Consider the following 19414-nt stretch of genomic DNA (forward strand, 5'->3'; position numbering starts at 1 on the left):
AAAAAAAAAAAAAAAAAAAACTGGTGAAAAGAGAAAAATTTTGTAGGACGAGACGTTGACCGATTATCGTCGCGAGCTTTCGGTCTACTTACGAGCATCAGCGAGAGCGCGCACCTACACGGGAACACGTTAATGACGCGAGCGCGAAGAAACTCGACCGCTGACCTCCTCGGCTCATCACCGCCATCATCGCGATCTATTAGACTTCCTTTCTCTCTTTCACTCACTCGCTCACTCACTTTTTCTCTCTCTCTCTATCTCTCTCTCGTCGTGTAAGCAGCAACGAAAATCACGATAGTCGGCAGACTTAAATCCCGAACGAGCTATCGTGACACCGATAACGCCGCCCGAGCTTCAACAAGAATCGTGCTTGAGTGTCGTCGACTACACTCAATAACGCCTCATCGACTCTCTCTCTCTCTCTCTTGCTCTTTCTTTATTACTCTCTTCGTCTCTTTGTCCGCAGTTCTCTCCGAGTATTTATTTCTTAAAGACAAAATATCGTGATTCTTAGCGGATTACTTTTGAAATAAGACGACGGTCTTTTGCAAAGTCTTCGATGAATTGTGTTACACGCTTCGCGTAAAACAAATGTGAAGCTTATATGTAACATTAACACACACAAACACACATACACGCGCGCGTGCGCGCGAACACATTTGCAAACGCAAGTAAAAGAGATAAAGTTATATTTGTCTTTTCTAATGGAGAAGTTTCTAAGGGAGCTGATTCTTCTTTCCTCTTCGTAGTTTTTCTTTTTCATTCGACATCGCTCTATCGGCCCGTTCTTCTTCCTCGGAAAGAATTCTTTTTAGTCTACTCTGCACGTTCGTACAAGCGTTTCTTAATCTCTCTTTGAAGTCGCTCGCGGAGAGAATCTGTCTGGTTTTTTGTAAGTGTGTGCGTGCGACGATAAAAAAAAAAAAAAAAAAAAAGTTCTCATTAGCGACGAGCCGAACTGTGAACTAAATTCCGAAATATTCGCGAAGAAAAAAACGTGTGGCGCTCGCTTTGTCCTCGTCCTTTTTTGCTTTGAGTTTTCTTTTCTTAATATTTATTTGTCGTAAAATATGAATAAAAAAATACTTTTTTCTTTTCTCTGTCTCCGCGCGTGTGCCGCGCGTTCGTTTGAAACTCCGCAAATAAATTAAGTAGCGGTTCGAACGCACAAGAGCTTTCTGAGCGAATGTAAATTGACAACTCTCGATAAATAAACAATCGATCAATTAATCGAATCTATCCATTATACTCTAGTCATTGCGCATAATTCAATCTGTTATCAAACGATATAATGAAACTTCGTGTTCACCACCACCGCGTAATATATCGTAATCTATATTCAATGTAATTTGAATTGTTTAAAGATACGATTGGATTACAATTATGAATATGCAGTTGTCGCTCATTTGGGATATATTGCTTAGTCGTATATATTGATGGCGCAAAATTAATGATATTATGACGTTGAAACCGATTCTTGTTTCGACAACAAACTCGTTGCGGAGAGCTAACGAGGGAATATCCTCGATATTATGTTGCACTTGCAGGGCATCCCCACGTTGATTATCGCGATAGCTGGAATCGACGACGCTGCGTCAGTCGCGGTTTTCGGAATCGTCAAGAGCGTCATGTTCTCCCATGACGCGCTGTGGTACCAGATCCTTCAGGGTCCTATTGCCATCATCGGCGGACTGGGATTCGGCGTCTTGTGGGGCTGGATGGCCAAATACGTGCCAGAGAAGGGCGACGTAAGACATTATTGTAATATTACTTAAAATTGAAGAGAGAATTGTTCTAGTAATTGTTAAGAATGTTACATTTAATCTTGAGAATTGTTTTTTTATTATACAATATTTATAATTAATATTATATTAATATTAATATTAATATAATAGAGTATATTAGAGTATATTCAACGCTACATATCTGAGAATTTTTTTAAACAAATATCTGACCATCGAGAAGACAGCACATGTAAGACAGTTATTTTCCCAGACAGCAAACGTCCGAAAGACGTTATAAATAATATAGATGGCTAAAATAATTTAGACGTTTTTTTTAGATATTTACATTTAATGTCTTTCGATTTTTTATGCTATGTGGATTATTCTGCGCTTGGCGAGATTCGATGCGATATCGACATCATTCGTTTTTCGATGTTTCGAATGAAGATTACGGATTTTTGAAATTGCTTGCAGTGCGCCGCGTGAATATAATGGTTCCGTACAATTAGCATATCTTGCGTAATAATCTGAATCGGCGAACCGCGCGAAATCGCGCAAGTCGACTGTTCCAAATACGCGAGATAGAAGAATAAAGAGTAACGGCGGAAATAGGGTCAACCCCGGCGGGAAGTCGTTCACCCCACACACCACCCCCGCTCTCGCGCGCGCGATGAATCTCCCTCGTACATACATACATATCCGCAGTAGATTCCGCTGCATACCGCGAAAGCGCTCGCGAGGATGGAGTACACGCGCAAATCCGAATAAATCTACTATCGCGGGATAAATCCACTTACGGCGGCTATCATTTGGCCGTGAAAATCTTGTAAACACTTTATGAAACGCGCGCGCGATCAAATCCGCGTCGGAAACCAACAAGTATACGAGCGCTTTTCGAGCGTTTTACGCGAGCGCGAAACATTTTCCAATACTTCAAATTTTCGAGCGCGCGCTCAAAAACGTTTAGACATTGTTATTTAATTTAAATGCGCACACATGTGTGGACACGCACACACAATAGTTATTTCGCGAATTATTTCGCAGACTCTTTTTTTTGCTGTAACGAAAACCGATGTGAGTCTCTTTCTCTTTTTACGTCGAAAATATTAAAAATCTTCAGGAAGCTACATTTTAAAGAGCGCGCTCTTACATTTAATACAGAAATCAACAAGTAGTTTATTAATTAACGGAAGCGCGCGTTGTGCGCAAGTTTATTTGTTCTCAATAAGTTTAGCGCGAGAGCTCGAGTTAAACTTCGGTTTCGAATTTCCGTTTAGATGGATAGGGATAGCGCGCCCGAAACAACAATGAATTTTCTTCAAAATAATGCCAGGCTGCATCTCGACGACTCGATCGCTTTCTGACAACATTCATATACATACATATACATACATATAGTTACGCAATGAGAGGAGAGTTATCCCCAAGAGAGATGATGCGATCCCCAACTCGGTTTTCTTCCGTTGATTGCGCGAGATTTGAAATTCAATTAAATTTAGCTGAGAGACGAAGTCTCTTCTCTCTTTCTCGGTGGAGGCTTCGGTGGTGCTATCGATTTAGCTGAATTAAATGTTTGTGCGCGCGAATCCGGACGAAGGAAGCGGGACCGGGAGTGTGTGTACACTCCCGGTTACCGCATCGGCACCTCGTCCCTCGTGTCTAAAGTGTATCGTTCACGTAAGAGATTAGTAGCGTTGCAGTGCTGCGGCAATGGTTGCAGTATATATTCTTAGCTCGCTGTAACCTGATTTGACACTTTCGGAATGAACTTCACAGCCACTTCGACCTAATACCACGTCAGGTCAGGAAGATGTTATTCCTGGACGACTTCGTTTAAAATTGATTAGTCGCAAAATCCATTTTGCACCATTAATTGTCCGGACCCGCTGAGATTCAACTCAGATTTGCGCGCGACGCACTTTTTTCGACGTTTCGTATCAGTTATAAATTCCCGAAAAATTACAAAACAATTCTCTCCTGTCGATATTTGTTACTTTTTCAATTCAAAATATCAAGCTCCTTTTTGTCAAAAAAAAAAAACAAAAAAAAACACGTAATTAAATTATCGAAACATACGCTAAATAAAAGTGAGCTCGAACTCTTATATTCGATGCTGTCGTGATCTAACTACGTCGTCGCGCGCGTGTTGCATATATCAAGCGTAAGAGAAAGAGAAGAGACTTCACATTTGGAAACTTAATCTTTCATAATGAGATCGATAAATCACTCGGTAAATCGTAAAACACACACGCACGCACACGGCGCTCTTGAATAGATCCTAACACTTCGTTTACGTGCTAATGTTGCAGCCCTTCCTAGTGCCTCTAAGAGTATTGATGTTACTCGGAGGTGGGTTGTTGGCGGTTTTCGGCAGCGAGGCAATTGAGCTCGGTGGCGCGGGACCGCTCGCGGTTGTGGCTGCAGCTTTCGTCAGCTGTTACTTCTGGCAGCAGGAAGGCTGGGGAGTTGACGATGTAAGTACAGATTTGCATAAAATTGTCGTCAAAACTCCGCGCATTAAAATTACTACCATAATTCTAACGTAGGGGTAGTACAAAAAAGCAAACCTCATTAATGGACTTGGGTGCGTTTAATTTCACTTCAGAGCAGATGTGAGAGATAATCAATTTTGGTTATAAATGAGAATCAATTTTAATCAATCAAAGCGCGCAAGAATATTAAATATTTAATCAGCCGAAAGAGAAAAAGATAGATAGATAGATAGATAGAGAGAGAGAGAGAGAGAGAAAGGAAGAGGAAGAGCTCGCTCTCCGCAACCCCAATAACTTGAACTTCGTGAAATATTCAGGCCGACGTATCGCCGCTATCCGGCGGGGTGTGAATTGGGAGTCAACTGGCTCGTTCCTATTTCCGCGTCGTGTCGCATTCCCGACTGTCGAGCGATGGCGGTAGCGGCGACGGCGACACGTTCTTTCGCACGCATTTCGTGACGTGACTGTAACTGGCATCTGTCGATACTATCGCCGTATGATACGCTCGCTCGCGCGCACGTCGATACTATTCATACCTCGCTTAGATTAATTACTGGCGAATAATTGCGTCACATAAAAGCTCACGGCCGCGACACAGCGACGTCCTGCATATTGTTCTTGAATAAAGATAAAGACTCCTTTTATTAAACGGCTCTAAGAGATCTTTTTTGATTAATTAGTTTTTGAAGTATATATATACGTGTATAGGCGCGCACGCAATATACGTGCGCAAATATTATATACATAATAACTTTTTTACACAATATAATAAGTACATTAATTAAATATTATAGTCATTTATGAGAAATTGAATATACGCGTACGGCGTAATATTCCATTTGTATGCAATTAAGTTAACTTTTTCCTCACAAGAAAAGATAAATGAATAAATTTTCAATATCGCAGTAAAAAAAAAAAGAGCTACGTTTTTTTTTTTTAATTAAAAAGATGCGCGTCGTGATGTTCTTGCACCGCGCAACCGAATTATGCCGCATTATCCGGAAATTTGCGCGGGATTAAATTAAATAAATCAATATCGACGAGAGATTTCCCACGCACCGCGAGAGCGTGTAAACAATAGCGATAAATACGAGTCTGCACGTTGCGTGAACTCCCAGATATTTCGTATTTCGATGCGGCGGCGCGTTGGAAGATTTCCATATCCCCGATATCGAGCGCACACGGACAATGCAATGCGATATTATCGGCCGCGAATGCCGAATCGGCTTTCCTTTAAAGGAAATTTCGCAGAACGTCATTATTCGTACAGTTTTTTTTTTTTTTTTTCAATATTCAGCGTTACATGCACCTCCGGCAAATTGAATTGCACTCTGTCTTCTATTTTTTTTTGCTCGTGCGTCTATCTAGTTATCAGATGTCACTTACGACGGAATTTCTTATAGGTTTTTTCATCATTTCACATGTCCTCTATCTGTTTTTGCGCATTTCAGAATCCGGTGGCCACGTCATTCGAGATTTTCTGGATGATATTCGAACCGATTTTGTTCGGCGTCACCGGCGCGCAAATCAAAATCAGCGAGCTCGAAGGCAAAACCGTCTACCTCGGACTGAGTTGTTTAATTGCCGGTATTGTTATTCGAATTGCGATAACAATATTGGTCGGGATTGGTTCGAAACTCAATACGAAGGAGAAAATATTTATCGCTTTGTCCCTGATGGTTAAGGCGACCGTGCAGGCGGCTCTGGGTCCTGTCACGCTTGACGAGGTCGACAAGAATGACGAACGACAGGTCGAATACGCCGAAATGGTGCTGATGCTGTGCGTGCTCTCGGTCGTTCTTACCGCTCCGGCAGGAGCTATCATTATCTCCCTATCAGGACCGAAATTATTGACGAAGACTACCGTTCCGGTCGCACCCCCGGAAGCTTGGAGAACTCGCAGGCCATCAATTCGCGATATCTCAATCATCAATGAAGATCCCGACCTTGAGGAAACTGCGAACGAACGGAAACTCTGACAATCGCGTACTATTCGGATTCAAAGTCGCGCTGCGAGCTCGTTTTCCGAGAGTGTCACGGTTCCTCAAGGGTTAAAAGACTCGATCGATGCGCGGAAAATATTTCAAGAATTCGGAAGACGATGAGATTACAAATGGATCCGAATTAATCGTGTCGCAACAATTATTGACGTAATTATTGACAATTAACCAACTGACATTGTTTTAAATGCTTATATTAACAGAGATATGAGTAAGTAATATCGTAGTAGTAAGAAATTATATATTTGAGACGGCGTGGCTCGTTTTTCCGCGTCATTCCGAGAAATACAAAAAAAAAAAAACGCATTTCTATAAAGTGTAAAAATGTTACGATTCAGACAAATTCTGAAAAATATTACAAACTGATGAGAATCCGGTTATTGAAAATCTACAAAGCTAAGAATCGATGAAATATTATGTGGATTTTTAAATATGAATATCCGTCATATTTTTCGATAGATTTATTTATAATAATATTATATGTGTATATATATAAATATATATATATATAAATTTCTCTTTTTCGTGATTTTACTTCGTGAGCACGAACATATATATATATATATATAAATAAAAGATTATGTAAAAACATTGTTATTACACGTGTACATAGTTTTGCTGAATTCACACGTTGATTTTATATCTCTATATTATTTTTTTAAATAAGACGAGGCTGTGCGTTTTATCTGTTTGATACGTAATGATAACAATTTAACGATTTACATTGTTGTTGCAAATATTTACATCGTTATTTCCACGAAAAAAAGAAAGTCGATTGCTATCTCTCACATCTGTTGCATAATGATATTTTTGTAACACACGTATGAAATGTGAAATCAACATCGCACGTCGATGATATAATTATTCACAATGTATAAAAAAAAAAAATCACACGTTGATTTTAGCCGCTATAGTTCCGGCTGATTAATAAGATTAAATAACGTCTGCGTTATCGCAGATTTTACGATTTTAAATAAAACGTGTCGGAAATAGAGAAATAAATCTCGCCGCGCGAGAGAAGATGCCAGGTCCAACATTACAGAAGTCACACCAGTCACACAAAGTTTATATTACGAGATCTTCTTATCTCTTTCTTCAAAGGAGGCTCTCGTCTCCAGAGAGATTTCTTTTAATGTGAAAGGAAAATAAAAAAACCAAAACTCTAGATTTGAGTCGCAAACTATGTACAAATTAATCTTGACAAACTTAGATTTGCTTTTTGCGTTACTTTAAAATAAAGTAACTTAAGCCGTTGCGGATCAAATTGTGGCTGCGTTCCGATATTAACTGCCAATATTATAAAATCGTCTTTGTGTCACACATATGTGTCATAGATTTCCAGTACGGTGGCGGTGAATATCGGAACGCGCGGTCAATATATGTACGTCAAACTTGCCAACAAATACGCGTATGAACGTCGCCATTTTGAAGATTGCTACTTTGATGATGATGTTCTCTCGTGCTGACGTCCGGTATTATCGTACCGTATCATAAACACAGGAAATTCCAGAACGGAACATAAAGTACATAACATAGTTTGTAAAAGAACGTGGAAGTGTGAGAGAGAAAAGATCGTCGCGCGTCTATCTGAATTTATTGGGATTCAATGCCGGCCCAATATTTATATAGCTCGACGTTTTACAATATATAATCGCATATCAGATTAATTATATTATGTTTCCTTAAAACGATGAATATTAACACAACTAACACACTGTTATATTATACACAAGATTGACGCAAGAGTATTCTCGAAATGAGAAGTTAAGCAACAATTTATCGGGTTGAAATGTATTTTTTTTTTTGTTCTCGATGTAGTCGTCGTCTTCTACTTTGATCGGCTTCTCGAGAGAGCACTTGTCTCATTTTGATAGAACGATTTCTCGAGACTCTTCAAAATGTTGCCGTTTGCCGCATCGATAACTTTCGCTTGTTGTTGCTCGAAAATCTTCTTTCGCGCCGAGCCATTTTTTTTTTCGGATTTGGAAACAAATCGAAATCACGCGAATGAGATAGATAAGGCAGACAGACAAATTGAGAAGTTCCGACTCGTAAAGTTTAGTCAACGCGGTTGCAAGCGTGAGTACCGATGCATTGTCTCTTGAAAATCACACTGAGAGCGCGTCTGTGCTTTGACGAATTGTCAACACAAACACACTATTGTGCAATAATGAGCCAGCGCGTTTGCCTTTTGTTCTTCTGAAAGATAAAACTTATTAACAACAACAGCAATGTGATACTACTGTCGCTATCTACACGTCGTTTCGAGTACTTTGTAATCGTCACTTTGCAATTGTCACTTATTGTATAATGTGTACACACGCACACGCACACACATACATAAATTATGTTAAATCTTTCTGTAGACTTACAGTTCCCTTTTTTTATTCGCAACGAGAACAATAGACATACTGTCAGAAATCGAGAGGAAAACATTTAGTTTACAATAATCGAATCGAGAGCAGAGAACTTGATTATACAAGAGATCAACAACTCTGCGCGTGTTCTCAAGAATACAAAAATTTACTCAATGGAAATAATTTGTAGAAGCTAATTATTTATTACTTATTGATCATATTTTTTGTATATAGAAGCTAGTCCTCTGAATTTTAAGCGGATTTCTTAGAAATTTTAAGAGCAGAGAGAGAGAGAGAGACGTCATACGTCGAAGAAAAAAATGTGTTGCAGATGTGCGTTCTAAAAACAAAGCCATGAATTGTGCGCCCGGAAAATGCCCGGCGCCTTACCTTAGGGTAAGGTTCACTCGATAAGAAGATTTTGCCGAAAATCATGCGACAGCGCGGTAGCCTGTGACTGGTAGATCTGCTGTAAAATCGACCATGAATTAACGAATAAGAGAGCCAGGTGACGCAAGGATCTAAAGTGGAAACTTATTCTCCATTCCTATTGGAAGATCCACGAATCATGCCTTACCGCTTTAGATTACGGTATAAAAGGGTAGCGTTCACAGCCCCGAGCTGTGTATTAACTTCTGCGATCGTCTTGTGTGATAGCCGCATTTACCTCTTTGATCGTCTTTGCCGTTGCCGAACTCGCTCATTACCTGTCTACGATTGTCGGAAGAAGGTAAGTTGACGCAGTTTTTTTTAAATAATTAAGGTGCTGGTGTGCTTCGTTATTAAACCAATAACACAATAATATAACAATTCATTGATATTCATTGATACAATTACAACATCACACAATTTCATTAATTGTGTTTTAATCCGAACACGCTTTACCTGGGGTTCGCCCCTCTTTGGCTACGATTGAAATTTTCGCAATATATTAACTTAATCGATTACAAGTTTCAAAAACAAGTGTATACATCCTTGAAGCAAGTCATGTTCAGTCACGATAACACAAATATCTCTCGAACAAATCATATTTGTGTTTGTGTGCATGAAGGACACGCTCTTGTATTTAAATTACACGTAAGTTTCCGATCCGCGTAACGCTCCGTTCCTTAATAAAATTAATTTCAATTTGTGTGTTAATATAAAATTATTAACCATTGTGTTAATAATTTTTTTTAACTAATAACCGAGATCCCGCCAATTCGATCTAGTACCGTTTCGCATTTTTCGGTCGATCACCAAAAATGCCGTTTCAGATAATAGAAATTCAGTTTCTGAAAAAAAGACTGAAGCATTCACACGACGAAGGAATGGCGGTGGTCGTAAAAACGGTTGACCTGTCTGTGAGCCTAACAGGTTCTCGCTCGACGTATAAAATTTCTAAATCCGTGTGTTTGGACAAGACTCAGGCTCTGTCTTTTAATGATCCGACCCAGGACGTAGACAATTATTTATCCTAAACAATCTTAACTGCTACTTTTCGCCGAGCTGATTACAAACGTAGTCGTTAAAGTGCTGCTGCTCGTACTTCTTCGGACTTTTTTGTAAGGATCTTGCAGAGTCGTCGTTGCGTTGCACGTTGGGGTCGGGTTTCCCTTTGTATTCAATCCCATACGTTTGCGAAGCGCCAGGTAAACGCGAGTTTTCAAGACGAAAAGAATGAAAATCAATAAACCTTGAAGACAATTCAAGACATCGGTGGTGTAGAGAAACACGTCCTTCCACGTCAAGTGTTGGAAGTAATTGTTTAAGAAATACGATATCACCTCGAAGGTCCAAACTATTCCCATGACGATGAACAGTTTGACGTTCATAATGAATCTGTCAAAATGTTTAAAACACTGTAAGTGTAAAATAAAAGACCGATTTTCGAAAGGAGCGCTCGGAATTGTTTGCACATTTCGACGGATTTCTGAGAGGCACGCATCTCGCTTTCCCTTGATTGCCTGTATCTCAGTGCGCACACTTCGTCATAGCTGATGGAGCGCGCTCGAGTGCCGCTTCCGAGTCGCGACACGTCGGCAGTAGTACCTCATAGGTAACGTGGAAATCTCGTATTGTTATATAATAATAATGTAGTAATACACACGCACATACGCTTGATAGAGAGTACATGCAAATGTACTATTACAAAATATCGCATTACGAATGTTGACGTAAAACATTACGACACTTTTGGAATCATTAGATGAAAAGAAGACCCGAGGTCGTAAAACCGGGTGTCCGTGTTTCAATGAGTTGTTTGAAGTATGACGCAAAACAATTAGGATCTTCTTCGGTGATTATTAGAAATACAAAAATTTTTGGAATTGCTACAGAAGTTGTGGAAGCACGTGTGTTGATTAACTAAAAACCCATTTGTTTGTTGTTACCAAAATAAAATATGTTAATAAAAGTCACGTGGAAACAATAATAATTATCATCATTATAAAAAAAATATTTCCTTTATTTTATCGTAAAGTGGAGTTTTTTTCAGAAAGTTGAAGACAGCACTGTACCTGAGTGCGCCTCGACACTAATGACGAAACGGAGATTGTTGCTGAGGCACTGAGGTAGACAGGTAAATGGAAAGCGAGAGGAGTGCTTCTCAAGAATTCGGTGAAATGTGCAAATAATTTCGAGCATCCAGATACGATCACACATACATCCGAATAATTTTATATTTTTTGATTAAAAAATATAAAATTACACACATTTGTTTTATTTAAGTAATTTATAAATTTACATTTATATTTTTGATTAAAAATATAAAATTATAAAAAAAAAACAATTATATGGAATATATAAAGAGAATAGCTATTTAAAACTCGATACAACAAAAACTCGGTGGCTATTTGTAACTTAATACAAAAAAACGTTTTGACATTTGTTTTACATTTTTCTTCAAATTGATGGTATCAGATAATATTTTCAAAAGAAATGACGTGTCGTAATATTATTTTGCGCGTGAATCTTATTGATTATTTTAAGTTACGTAAAAAAGCAAAACTATATAGTCGTCATTGGAATAAACGAAGAATGCTCTTCCGAACACGTGCACTTTTATTTCCGGAGGAGAGTTTTTTGTTTTAAATAGTTTAGCAATTTTTCTCGCGTAGGTAGAGAGGTTGTTCCAAAACCAAGTTCGAAGAAGTGTTCTCGATAATAAAAACAGATATTTAAGTCTCACAGTTACGCGGTAAAAATTTATGTGTTACTCATTGCAAATTTATATTACGAGAATTTTTATCGCGTTTAAAAATAAAGAGAAAATCGTTGATTATCGGCAATGTGACGTAAAAGACAAACTCACCTGTTTCTGTTGGAATGAAATCGCCTGCTCGCTATGGTGTCCGCGCTGACTTTTTGTATCTCTATTTTCACCTTGTTGTAATGTACCAATGTGAAAATAAAGAATGTCACATTAGACATCAACTGAATTGTCACCGGAGCGATGAAGAAAATTAACTCGCTATACGAAGACTGTTTCTCTGCAATAAATTGAATTAAAAATTACCTTAAAAAATATATCTCTCATATATTAAATATATTGTAAAATTATAAATATATTTCTTGTATTATTAAAAAAACTGTATGACACGCGTATTGTGTATACAAACGTAAAAATATTGTTAAAAGATATTGTCTACCTAATGCGTGTGTGTGTGTATTATTAAATATTTTTGCAAATAAATAATTACGTGCTCTAAGTAGGATTCATTTGCGTTAAAGAGTATTAATTCAATAATATGACTTTATTAGTAGTTTTGCTTTGCTTTAGAACAGCAGCGCCGGCATTTTGTTGCGAATTTCTCTCCGGTTCGTTATCAGGCGCAATTACTTTGGCGATATAAATGATACTTATTACGCGAGTAGTTAGTTTCGTTGCACTTTATATATTGAGAAGCAATGATGCTTGAATTCGCTGTAGTTTGAATCAATACAACTGCTCTGAAGGAAACTTTTTAATTATCGGATAATTACGACGATAGGAACGATCAAAGAAAGCTTTGCGTTTGCCTTTTTCTCAATAGAGTAAACCTGAAACGCCAAACGGATTTTCCCAACTGCAAACTCATCCCGAGTTCATTCACTCGCGCAAGATATAAAATTAGAACAACAAGCTCGATGGAAAATATTTGAAAGTCAAATGAAGCGCGCAAGATCGAAAACTATTTCAAAAGAGCTGCGTGTGTACAAAATTAGTGTAAACAAATTTATATTATCTCTTCTAAACAGCAATTTGGTAGATCACTGGCTAATGACTCACTTGAAAACCAACATCTTTCAATGGCGATATCAGGTTTCAAATATTTTGGTAGGATATCCGTGCAGTCAGCAAAGATCGTCAGCGATGACAGCACGAAGGAGAGACCCCAAGCGTTTAAACAGTACAACAGAAATCTCTTTTTATGTCCACGCGCCCTTGCAATCGTACTTCCACGTTGAACTCTGTTAGAAAAAAAATTATTTATTAAGTTATTTTTATTTAACATTTAAAATTCAATATATCGTCGAACAACATTCGAATGAAACTGAATGAAAGTTATAGGCGTAAAATACGTTTCGATCATTCAAATGTCATGTCAAAAAGATGAATCATCTTGGCACATCAAAGTCAATTCGATGAATCATTAATCTGCAAGGATCTAAGCGTAAAATTCCACGGAACGTTACACGAACGTAATTCGCTTTCGACGCACGGCGGAAACTGAATAACGCGAGAGCGGCGAGACTCGTAGAATTCTTGATCGCGTACAGCATTAAAGATCGTATCATCTCGTCGGCGACGCCACCGACGCGGGGATCTATTTTCTCCGTATATTTACAAATCCTCCAACTAGAATAGCGTCTTGAACACACAAACGTTCGTAAGCGCCAAGGGGACGACAGGCAAGACGCGGTCTCATACGAAGAGAAGTCATTTTTGCATCATATCTCATGCTGAAGATAACTTCTCTCGCTAGTTTTTAACGAAAGTTCTTCGAGAAGATTTATTGTTGTAATCCACGTTTACATTAGCGCGTTGTGTTCAATTGAAACAACAAAAAAAACAAAAACGTAAACAATAAATATTCGACAGCAATTTATTTATTTTTTTTTTTCCCCGATATGTTGCAGATTTCTCTTCGAATCTCTTTGTGAATAGTTTGCGGCGCGTTATGCACATAGTGTCGGCGCTATATAAAAACGCGTTGAGTCATTTCGGTATTTAATGTTCGGTGTGTGTATATTTTTTCTTCTTCTTCCAGTAGACACGTGGTGTGCGATGAGAAATTTCGAAGAGAGGCTATTGCGCTCACAATGAGAGGGTTAATGGAAACGGCACGCACACAAACGGCGACAATGAGATATTTTTATAGAAGTCAATTGGGAACCATCGGATAAATAAGACGCCTTCGCGATGAATTTTCTTAAACCTCATCGTTACGTAATTTAACTAATTTTGTTGTTGGCGTCACTTAGACGTTTTGAAAGTTTATTTAGGATATGCTGTCCGCGTCATTGGCCTTTTTTTTTACTGAGTCGTGTCATCTGAGCTATCGGCGCTTTCAGGCGTTCGGTATTTATTACCGAGTACTTGATCTGATGACATTTGATGCTTTCGCGGTGTGTTGTAATAAAAATTTCAGAAGATGCTTTTTTTTGTGATTTGAACCACCGCGTTAATGTTGTTTTTATATCGACAATTCGGTTTGCTTCATCAGAATTCTAAGAACAGCCTGATATCGAAACCTTGATGAAGCGAACGGAAACGTTAGTATAAAAAAATGACACTAACGCGTTTCACACTCAAAAACCATCTTCGGGAATTTATTATCGATGTTCATATATTTTTATATTGATTCGCCGCAATTCAATGACCTTCAACGACTTTTTTGCTTTCTGCAGAATGCGCGCTAGCGAAAAGTTTTGTCACGCGGGTTTGCGTCAGACTTCGCCGTCAGCAAAAGGGTTAAGGAACCCAAGCAATCGGTTGACGTAGAGGAACGATTATTGATTTTCCAATTTGTGTCCAATTTCCTCAATTACACATAACACCATTTGATTCGATTCGCACTCACCCGAAAGTCCACCATATGTCGAAGCACATGACGTTCAGCCAGGAAAACGCCGAGAGGAAGGAAAACAGCATGGTGTAAGCTGAAAAAGAAAACAAAAGAAACATCGTTCCTGACGCTGTTCGTACGCAATTTTTCTCGCTCGATCGAGGATAAATAAATGCGTATCGCACTAACCTACCTACTACTTTGCACGTTATGGGAGCATCATTGGCGTTAATTTGATAGGTGATCGCTAAACAGATATAGGCCGAGAGCAAACTGCTCACGTAGCACATGAGCGTTTTTCCGTGAAGATTTCGCAGACTCGGAAGACACGCGTACACCAGCAGAGTGATTAGAGAAAACACGCAGCTGACGATCAGCAGGACGAAGTTCAGCAGCAACCTGTCGGACGGGGAAACATATCGCAAAAAAAAATTTACAAAATATTTTTTTCACGCGATGTGTGTGTGTGTTTGTTTGACGGCCCGAGATTGATCTATTCCGTTTTATTTCGTCTCAATTTGAACGGACGTTGATAAATGTCTTCTTTTCTCCCACGCAACTCGGACAATCTGCAGAGATTTTGTACATTTGCCGAGCTTACTGTTTTATCGCGCGCCGGGGTTTGTTTGACTTGACCGAAGTTTAATCAAGTCAGACCGCTCCCGGTCGAGTGTTTCGAAATTTAACAGAATTCGCAGCAGGGACATTCGGAAGAGCATTGTTACGAAATAATATGTGATATTATATGCTCGTAACAAACGCGTTATTCGCTTTAATTTTCGAATTTATCTCGGAAACTCGTGGATAGTTTTTTTTTTTTTTTACATAATTTCAAGTTGACACAAATCTTTACAATATAATAGTTATTAAATAATGCGTTTTTTAAAATGTAGAAATATACAATCGCGCGATTGTGTACCTGATTTGATTGTTGTCTTTCTCTTTTTCCGGAAAGCATAAGAACAAATAAAAGTTATAGTCGGATTTCCTTTTTAAAATGTCCATACAGTATCCGTTTACGTCGTTAGGCTCATGGTAATTATTGACGAAAACATGATTGTCTGACGACAGCCACCAATCTTCTCTTCTCGGATTGATAGGGTACATGCCGTTCGTGCACGGCTTCCCAATCAAGACGCCGTAATCTGAGCAATCAAATAAAAACAATTAACATTTGTATCTCGAAAACTTTTATTATTTCGCTTACGTCATCGTTATAGAATATTATTAAGCAATTGGTATGTGTGTGCGCGTAAATTTTAAATAAGTCGTAAAGTCTTTGTTCAACCTTTGGTCGAGATGAAATTGGAGTTTTTGGTCTGATTCAGAGCGTTTGCGAAAGCCTCGTGAAACTCTTTCGGCTCGTCCGGCACAGTGAGATTGCTGCATCCCTTCGCGTACACCTCACCCTCGGCGCAACACTTCCTGATGCAAGCGTTTCGATCGCAGTAGTCCGGATCTCTGCAGACGCGCGCCACCAACTTTCGTTCGGAATACGGCATTACGTCGAGACAGGAACTATTCTCGCTAGCAAGAAATTCCTCTCTGAAGACCAAATTATTCTTTAACGACGAAACCGTCACCTGTTAAGTTATTTGTAATCACCTTTTGTAATTTTAATTCGCACCGCGTGCAACGCGAGAGAAGATATGGATAAGATTACTGATGATTTTCTTGATGTTACATACAATGTCATGCGAATGATGAGACATCTCGAGAATTTTCATTTGAAAAAAAAAAAAGAAGATTGCAACTAGGTACTGACGATTACGTGCAAGAAATATTACATGATATAAACTCCAGAGATTTTTCTTTTTACAACTTAATCAGACAATTCTGTTTCTAAGAACTTAATAATATAATTTTTGTTTTAGCGCAACGAAATAATTAATAACAATGTATGTACAAACATGTGAAATAACAGCAATAATAACTAAATCAGTTCAGTAATATTACACAAACAATTTAAAGTAATAAAATATCAAAAATAACAACATATTAAAAACCTATATTTATAAAAAAAAAAATACAGAGAAAAAAGAGAGAGACAGAACGAGAGAGATATAACAGTAAAATAACATCAATAAAGCTTGTGCAAAAACTTTTCCAAATATAAGCAAAGCGAAAAACGTAATCTTAACTAAAACGAGAGGTAATGAACGAATACGCGGTAAAAGAAAAAGATGGTGGAAAATGGAAGGATAAACCAAAATGTTCTCGAGAAAAAAATTGCAAAAATTTGATGAAGGAGTAACGGAAAGCAGTGAGAAATTTATGTGCACATGAAGAGAAACAATTGGGAAAAACAAACGAATCTCGCAAAAGCAAACGCTAACAATACGTTTAAATTTATTTATATACGTTCGAGAAAACATGTGCATACTGCGCATAAGCAGTTTGGAGGCTCACCCAGTAATTAGCGTTCCGCAAAAAAACGTCGTCTTTGTCGATCGTGTAATCGACAATCGGACCTGTGCACTTAGGCGGACCTGTGGTCGTCACCGACAGATTTGCAATCGTCGATCTGTTCGGCAAAAACTCCACGAGATTCTGTGATTCGTTCGTTTGACGTACGCAAGTTTTTGCACGTGTATCGAAAATCTCATTGGAGGGACAGCATTTTCTAACGTGCGCGAACGGCGGAAACGTAACGTTGTTCTTAATAAACGTTTTGTTGCGCTCATCTTTGTAGGATCGACAATGAACGGCTATCAAGACGCTCTTCTCGCTCGTTTGCTCGTGAAGCGTTTCAAGACAGGCCGGCATCTGCGAACACATTTCGTCACATTTCGTAAGAGTCACCAATATTTGACACATTTTTCTACGACGCTATATTTAAACCGCCGGATGGCCGGCGTTTCATATAATCGATTGCGCAAGTGGAATTGGATAGTGCGGAGTTGATTACACAGAGCAGCTTCCACGCAATTACCAAGAGATGAGATAGCATTGTTTACGAGTTAACTTATTTTTTAATACGACTGAAAAAAAAAAAAAAAAACGATCTAGATAAACACGTGTGCGTGCGAATTTATTTTTTATCGCTTACTTTATACCGGATACGTATACATACATATTCATATATATATTCTTACCTCTTTTCTAAAGAACAAAATTATGTCATGACTAAATATACTTAGACAAATGAGAGGTGTGGCTGACTATCAAGGGAGTGGTTGGTTTTCTAACTTGAAGAATATCTCCGAAATTCAAATTAACAAATTCAAATTAACACAGAACACGCACAAGTGAAATTCCATCTGATATTATACCAACGTCTCACTTTACATGTGGGTGTGTAGATTTTATTTCATCGTATATCTAAACGCGCATTTGGGTTTTTTTTTTTTTTTTTTAGATTAGAAGCAAACCGATCAGAAGACGCAATTTTCATCTCGGAGGAAATCAATTTTCCGCGAATTATCTCTTATTGTACGATTTACCTCGAAAATTTCTTCGAAATTGTTATCGAAATTGTAAAGCGGCGTGATCGTAATGTCCTCGGGTTCGTCACATCGCGGAAAGCCTTGGAATACCGCGGTGGCGTTCCACTGGAAAACTTCAGCTTCCATTCGGCTGCTGTTAGGCACCGAAACACAGTTTACCTCAGACGTGTTCCATTGTCCCGAGAAGATCTTTCCCGGTTCGCAACATTTCGTTAGATACAATTCCGATGACACTTTTGTCAAGGACAGTACAAGCAAAATAAAATTTGCCGCGAACATAATGACACATAAAGGTTTAATTGTATGTTTATCTCGCGCAAACGATCTTCGTCGCTTCTCTCTGTACGTAGTACGTGCAACTCGACGTCGCGTTCAAATTACTGCTCTCTCTCTGATTGTAACATCCGTTACCACGTAGCTGCGCTTTGAAATCAACATTATTTTTTTAAATCATCAAATAGTTCTCTTGCTCTTGTATATTTTACATCGATCTTTGTATATTCTCAATTGCCGCCACTCTTCGATTAGCACACAGACACATATAAGAGCTGTAATATATAATTTAAAATAAAATTAAAAATCTTTCTCTCGAAAAAAAATGTTTCTCTTTTTCTTATTATTCTCAAAGTTAAATTCTTGTATACAAATATTGTTTTTTTTTTTATACACTGAGTTATTGTATTCTTGTATATTTTCTCATTATTCCTCTTCTCTTCTCTTCTCAAACGTTTACGTTACTTCGGTTGAGTCAAGCTCTTGGATAGTTTTACGTCTACGCGTGTGTACGCGCAAGTGCTATTAAATATTAATAAATAAATAAGCGTAAATTTTTAATGACAAACATCTTTCGTAGTTTGTCAACTTGTTATCGTTTTTTTTTGTATCAAAAATCTGGAATTGCAAAGTTGCAACTGTCTCGTCCTTTTCCTGTTTCTTTCTCGTTTTTTTTCTTTTTTTTCCCCCGGGTGATTAAGTTGAACACCGGATGAGATGTTGTCCGCGGTTCTTTTTCACCAGAGCGCAATCGAGTTGTGTCGCGCGTGTGTTCTTCCAAGCAACGTTCCGAAGATTTATATATTTGGGCAATTAATTTTATACAACGTTATTGAATTGGCGTCACAATTAATCTCGGAGCACATCCGAGCTTCGTTACTTCGGAATAAGACGCGAAAGCTCGCATGCGACGAACGCGAGAGCGTGGTTGAGACTGATCAACTTCGTGCACGCGTCGCTGTTCGCGGGTACTAAGCACCACGTCAATGCGAACAACGCACTGGGAGAAAACCGAAACTTTAGCTTATACAACAACACGGATACACGCGAGATGTGTGATCTTCCGTCGCAAAGAGATATCGCTCCCACAAAC

The 19414-nt window shown here is 38.5% G+C and overlaps 2 protein-coding genes across 4 annotated transcripts in view; one reads left to right on the forward strand and one right to left on the reverse strand.

The window, feature by feature from the left end:
- LOC109855306 (mitochondrial sodium/hydrogen exchanger 9B2) overlaps positions 1 to 6668 on the forward strand; it is a 19305-nt gene extending 12637 nt beyond the window's left edge. Inside the window, exons 4-6 of one of the 2 annotated variants that reach the window (XM_020429424.1) lie at positions 1548 to 1748; positions 4034 to 4198; positions 5668 to 6668. In XM_020429424.1, coding sequence (XP_020285013.1) covers positions 1548 to 1748; positions 4034 to 4198; positions 5668 to 6195 — 894 coding nt within the window. In that variant the 3' untranslated portion in view covers positions 6196 to 6668. The remainder of the gene's footprint in view (positions 1 to 1547; positions 1749 to 4033; positions 4199 to 5667) is intronic. The other variant, XM_020429423.1, reaches the window with a different exon arrangement.
- Positions 6669 to 6773: 105 nt separating this feature from the next.
- On the reverse strand, positions 6774 to 19296 carry LOC109855305 (G-protein coupled receptor Mth2). Of its 2 annotated transcripts, XM_020429421.1 has the most exons (10): positions 18716 to 19296; positions 18046 to 18596; positions 17012 to 17368; positions 15891 to 16185; positions 15522 to 15747; positions 14796 to 15001; positions 14618 to 14696; positions 12823 to 13004; positions 11866 to 12043; positions 6774 to 10394 (listed from the first exon to the last, which is right to left on the reverse strand). In XM_020429421.1, exons 2-10 carry the CDS (start codon positions 18325 to 18327, stop codon positions 10040 to 10042), a joined length of 2160 nt encoding a protein of 719 aa, XP_020285010.1. In that variant the 5' UTR covers positions 18328 to 18596; positions 18716 to 19296; the 3' UTR covers positions 6774 to 10039. The 2 variants fall into 2 exon arrangements, with proteins under 2 accessions (XP_020285010.1, XP_020285009.1); XM_020429420.1 differs by lacking the exon at positions 18716 to 19296 and having other exon boundaries at positions 18046 to 18663.
- Positions 19297 to 19414: the final 118 nt, after the last annotated feature.

The sequence above is a fragment of the Pseudomyrmex gracilis genome, unplaced genomic scaffold (genome assembly GCF_002006095.1).
Source record: "Pseudomyrmex gracilis isolate BER0280 unplaced genomic scaffold, ASM200609v1 scaffold_86, whole genome shotgun sequence".
NCBI classification, from domain to species: Eukaryota; Metazoa; Arthropoda; class Insecta; order Hymenoptera; family Formicidae; genus Pseudomyrmex; species Pseudomyrmex gracilis.

Coding starts and splice junctions, on each gene's coding strand:
- LOC109855305 (XM_020429421.1), bottom strand. CDS start 18,327: ATGTTCGCGGCAAATTTTATTTTGCTTGTACTGTCCTTGACAAAAGTG. Junction 15,002..15,521: donor AAAGACAACAATCAAATCAG/GTACACAATCGC, acceptor CCCGTCCGACAG/GTTGCTGCTGAACTTCGTCC. Junction 14,697..14,795: donor CATAACGTGCAAAGTAGTAG/GTAGGTTAGTGC, acceptor TTTCTTTTTCAG/CTTACACCATGCTGTTTTCC.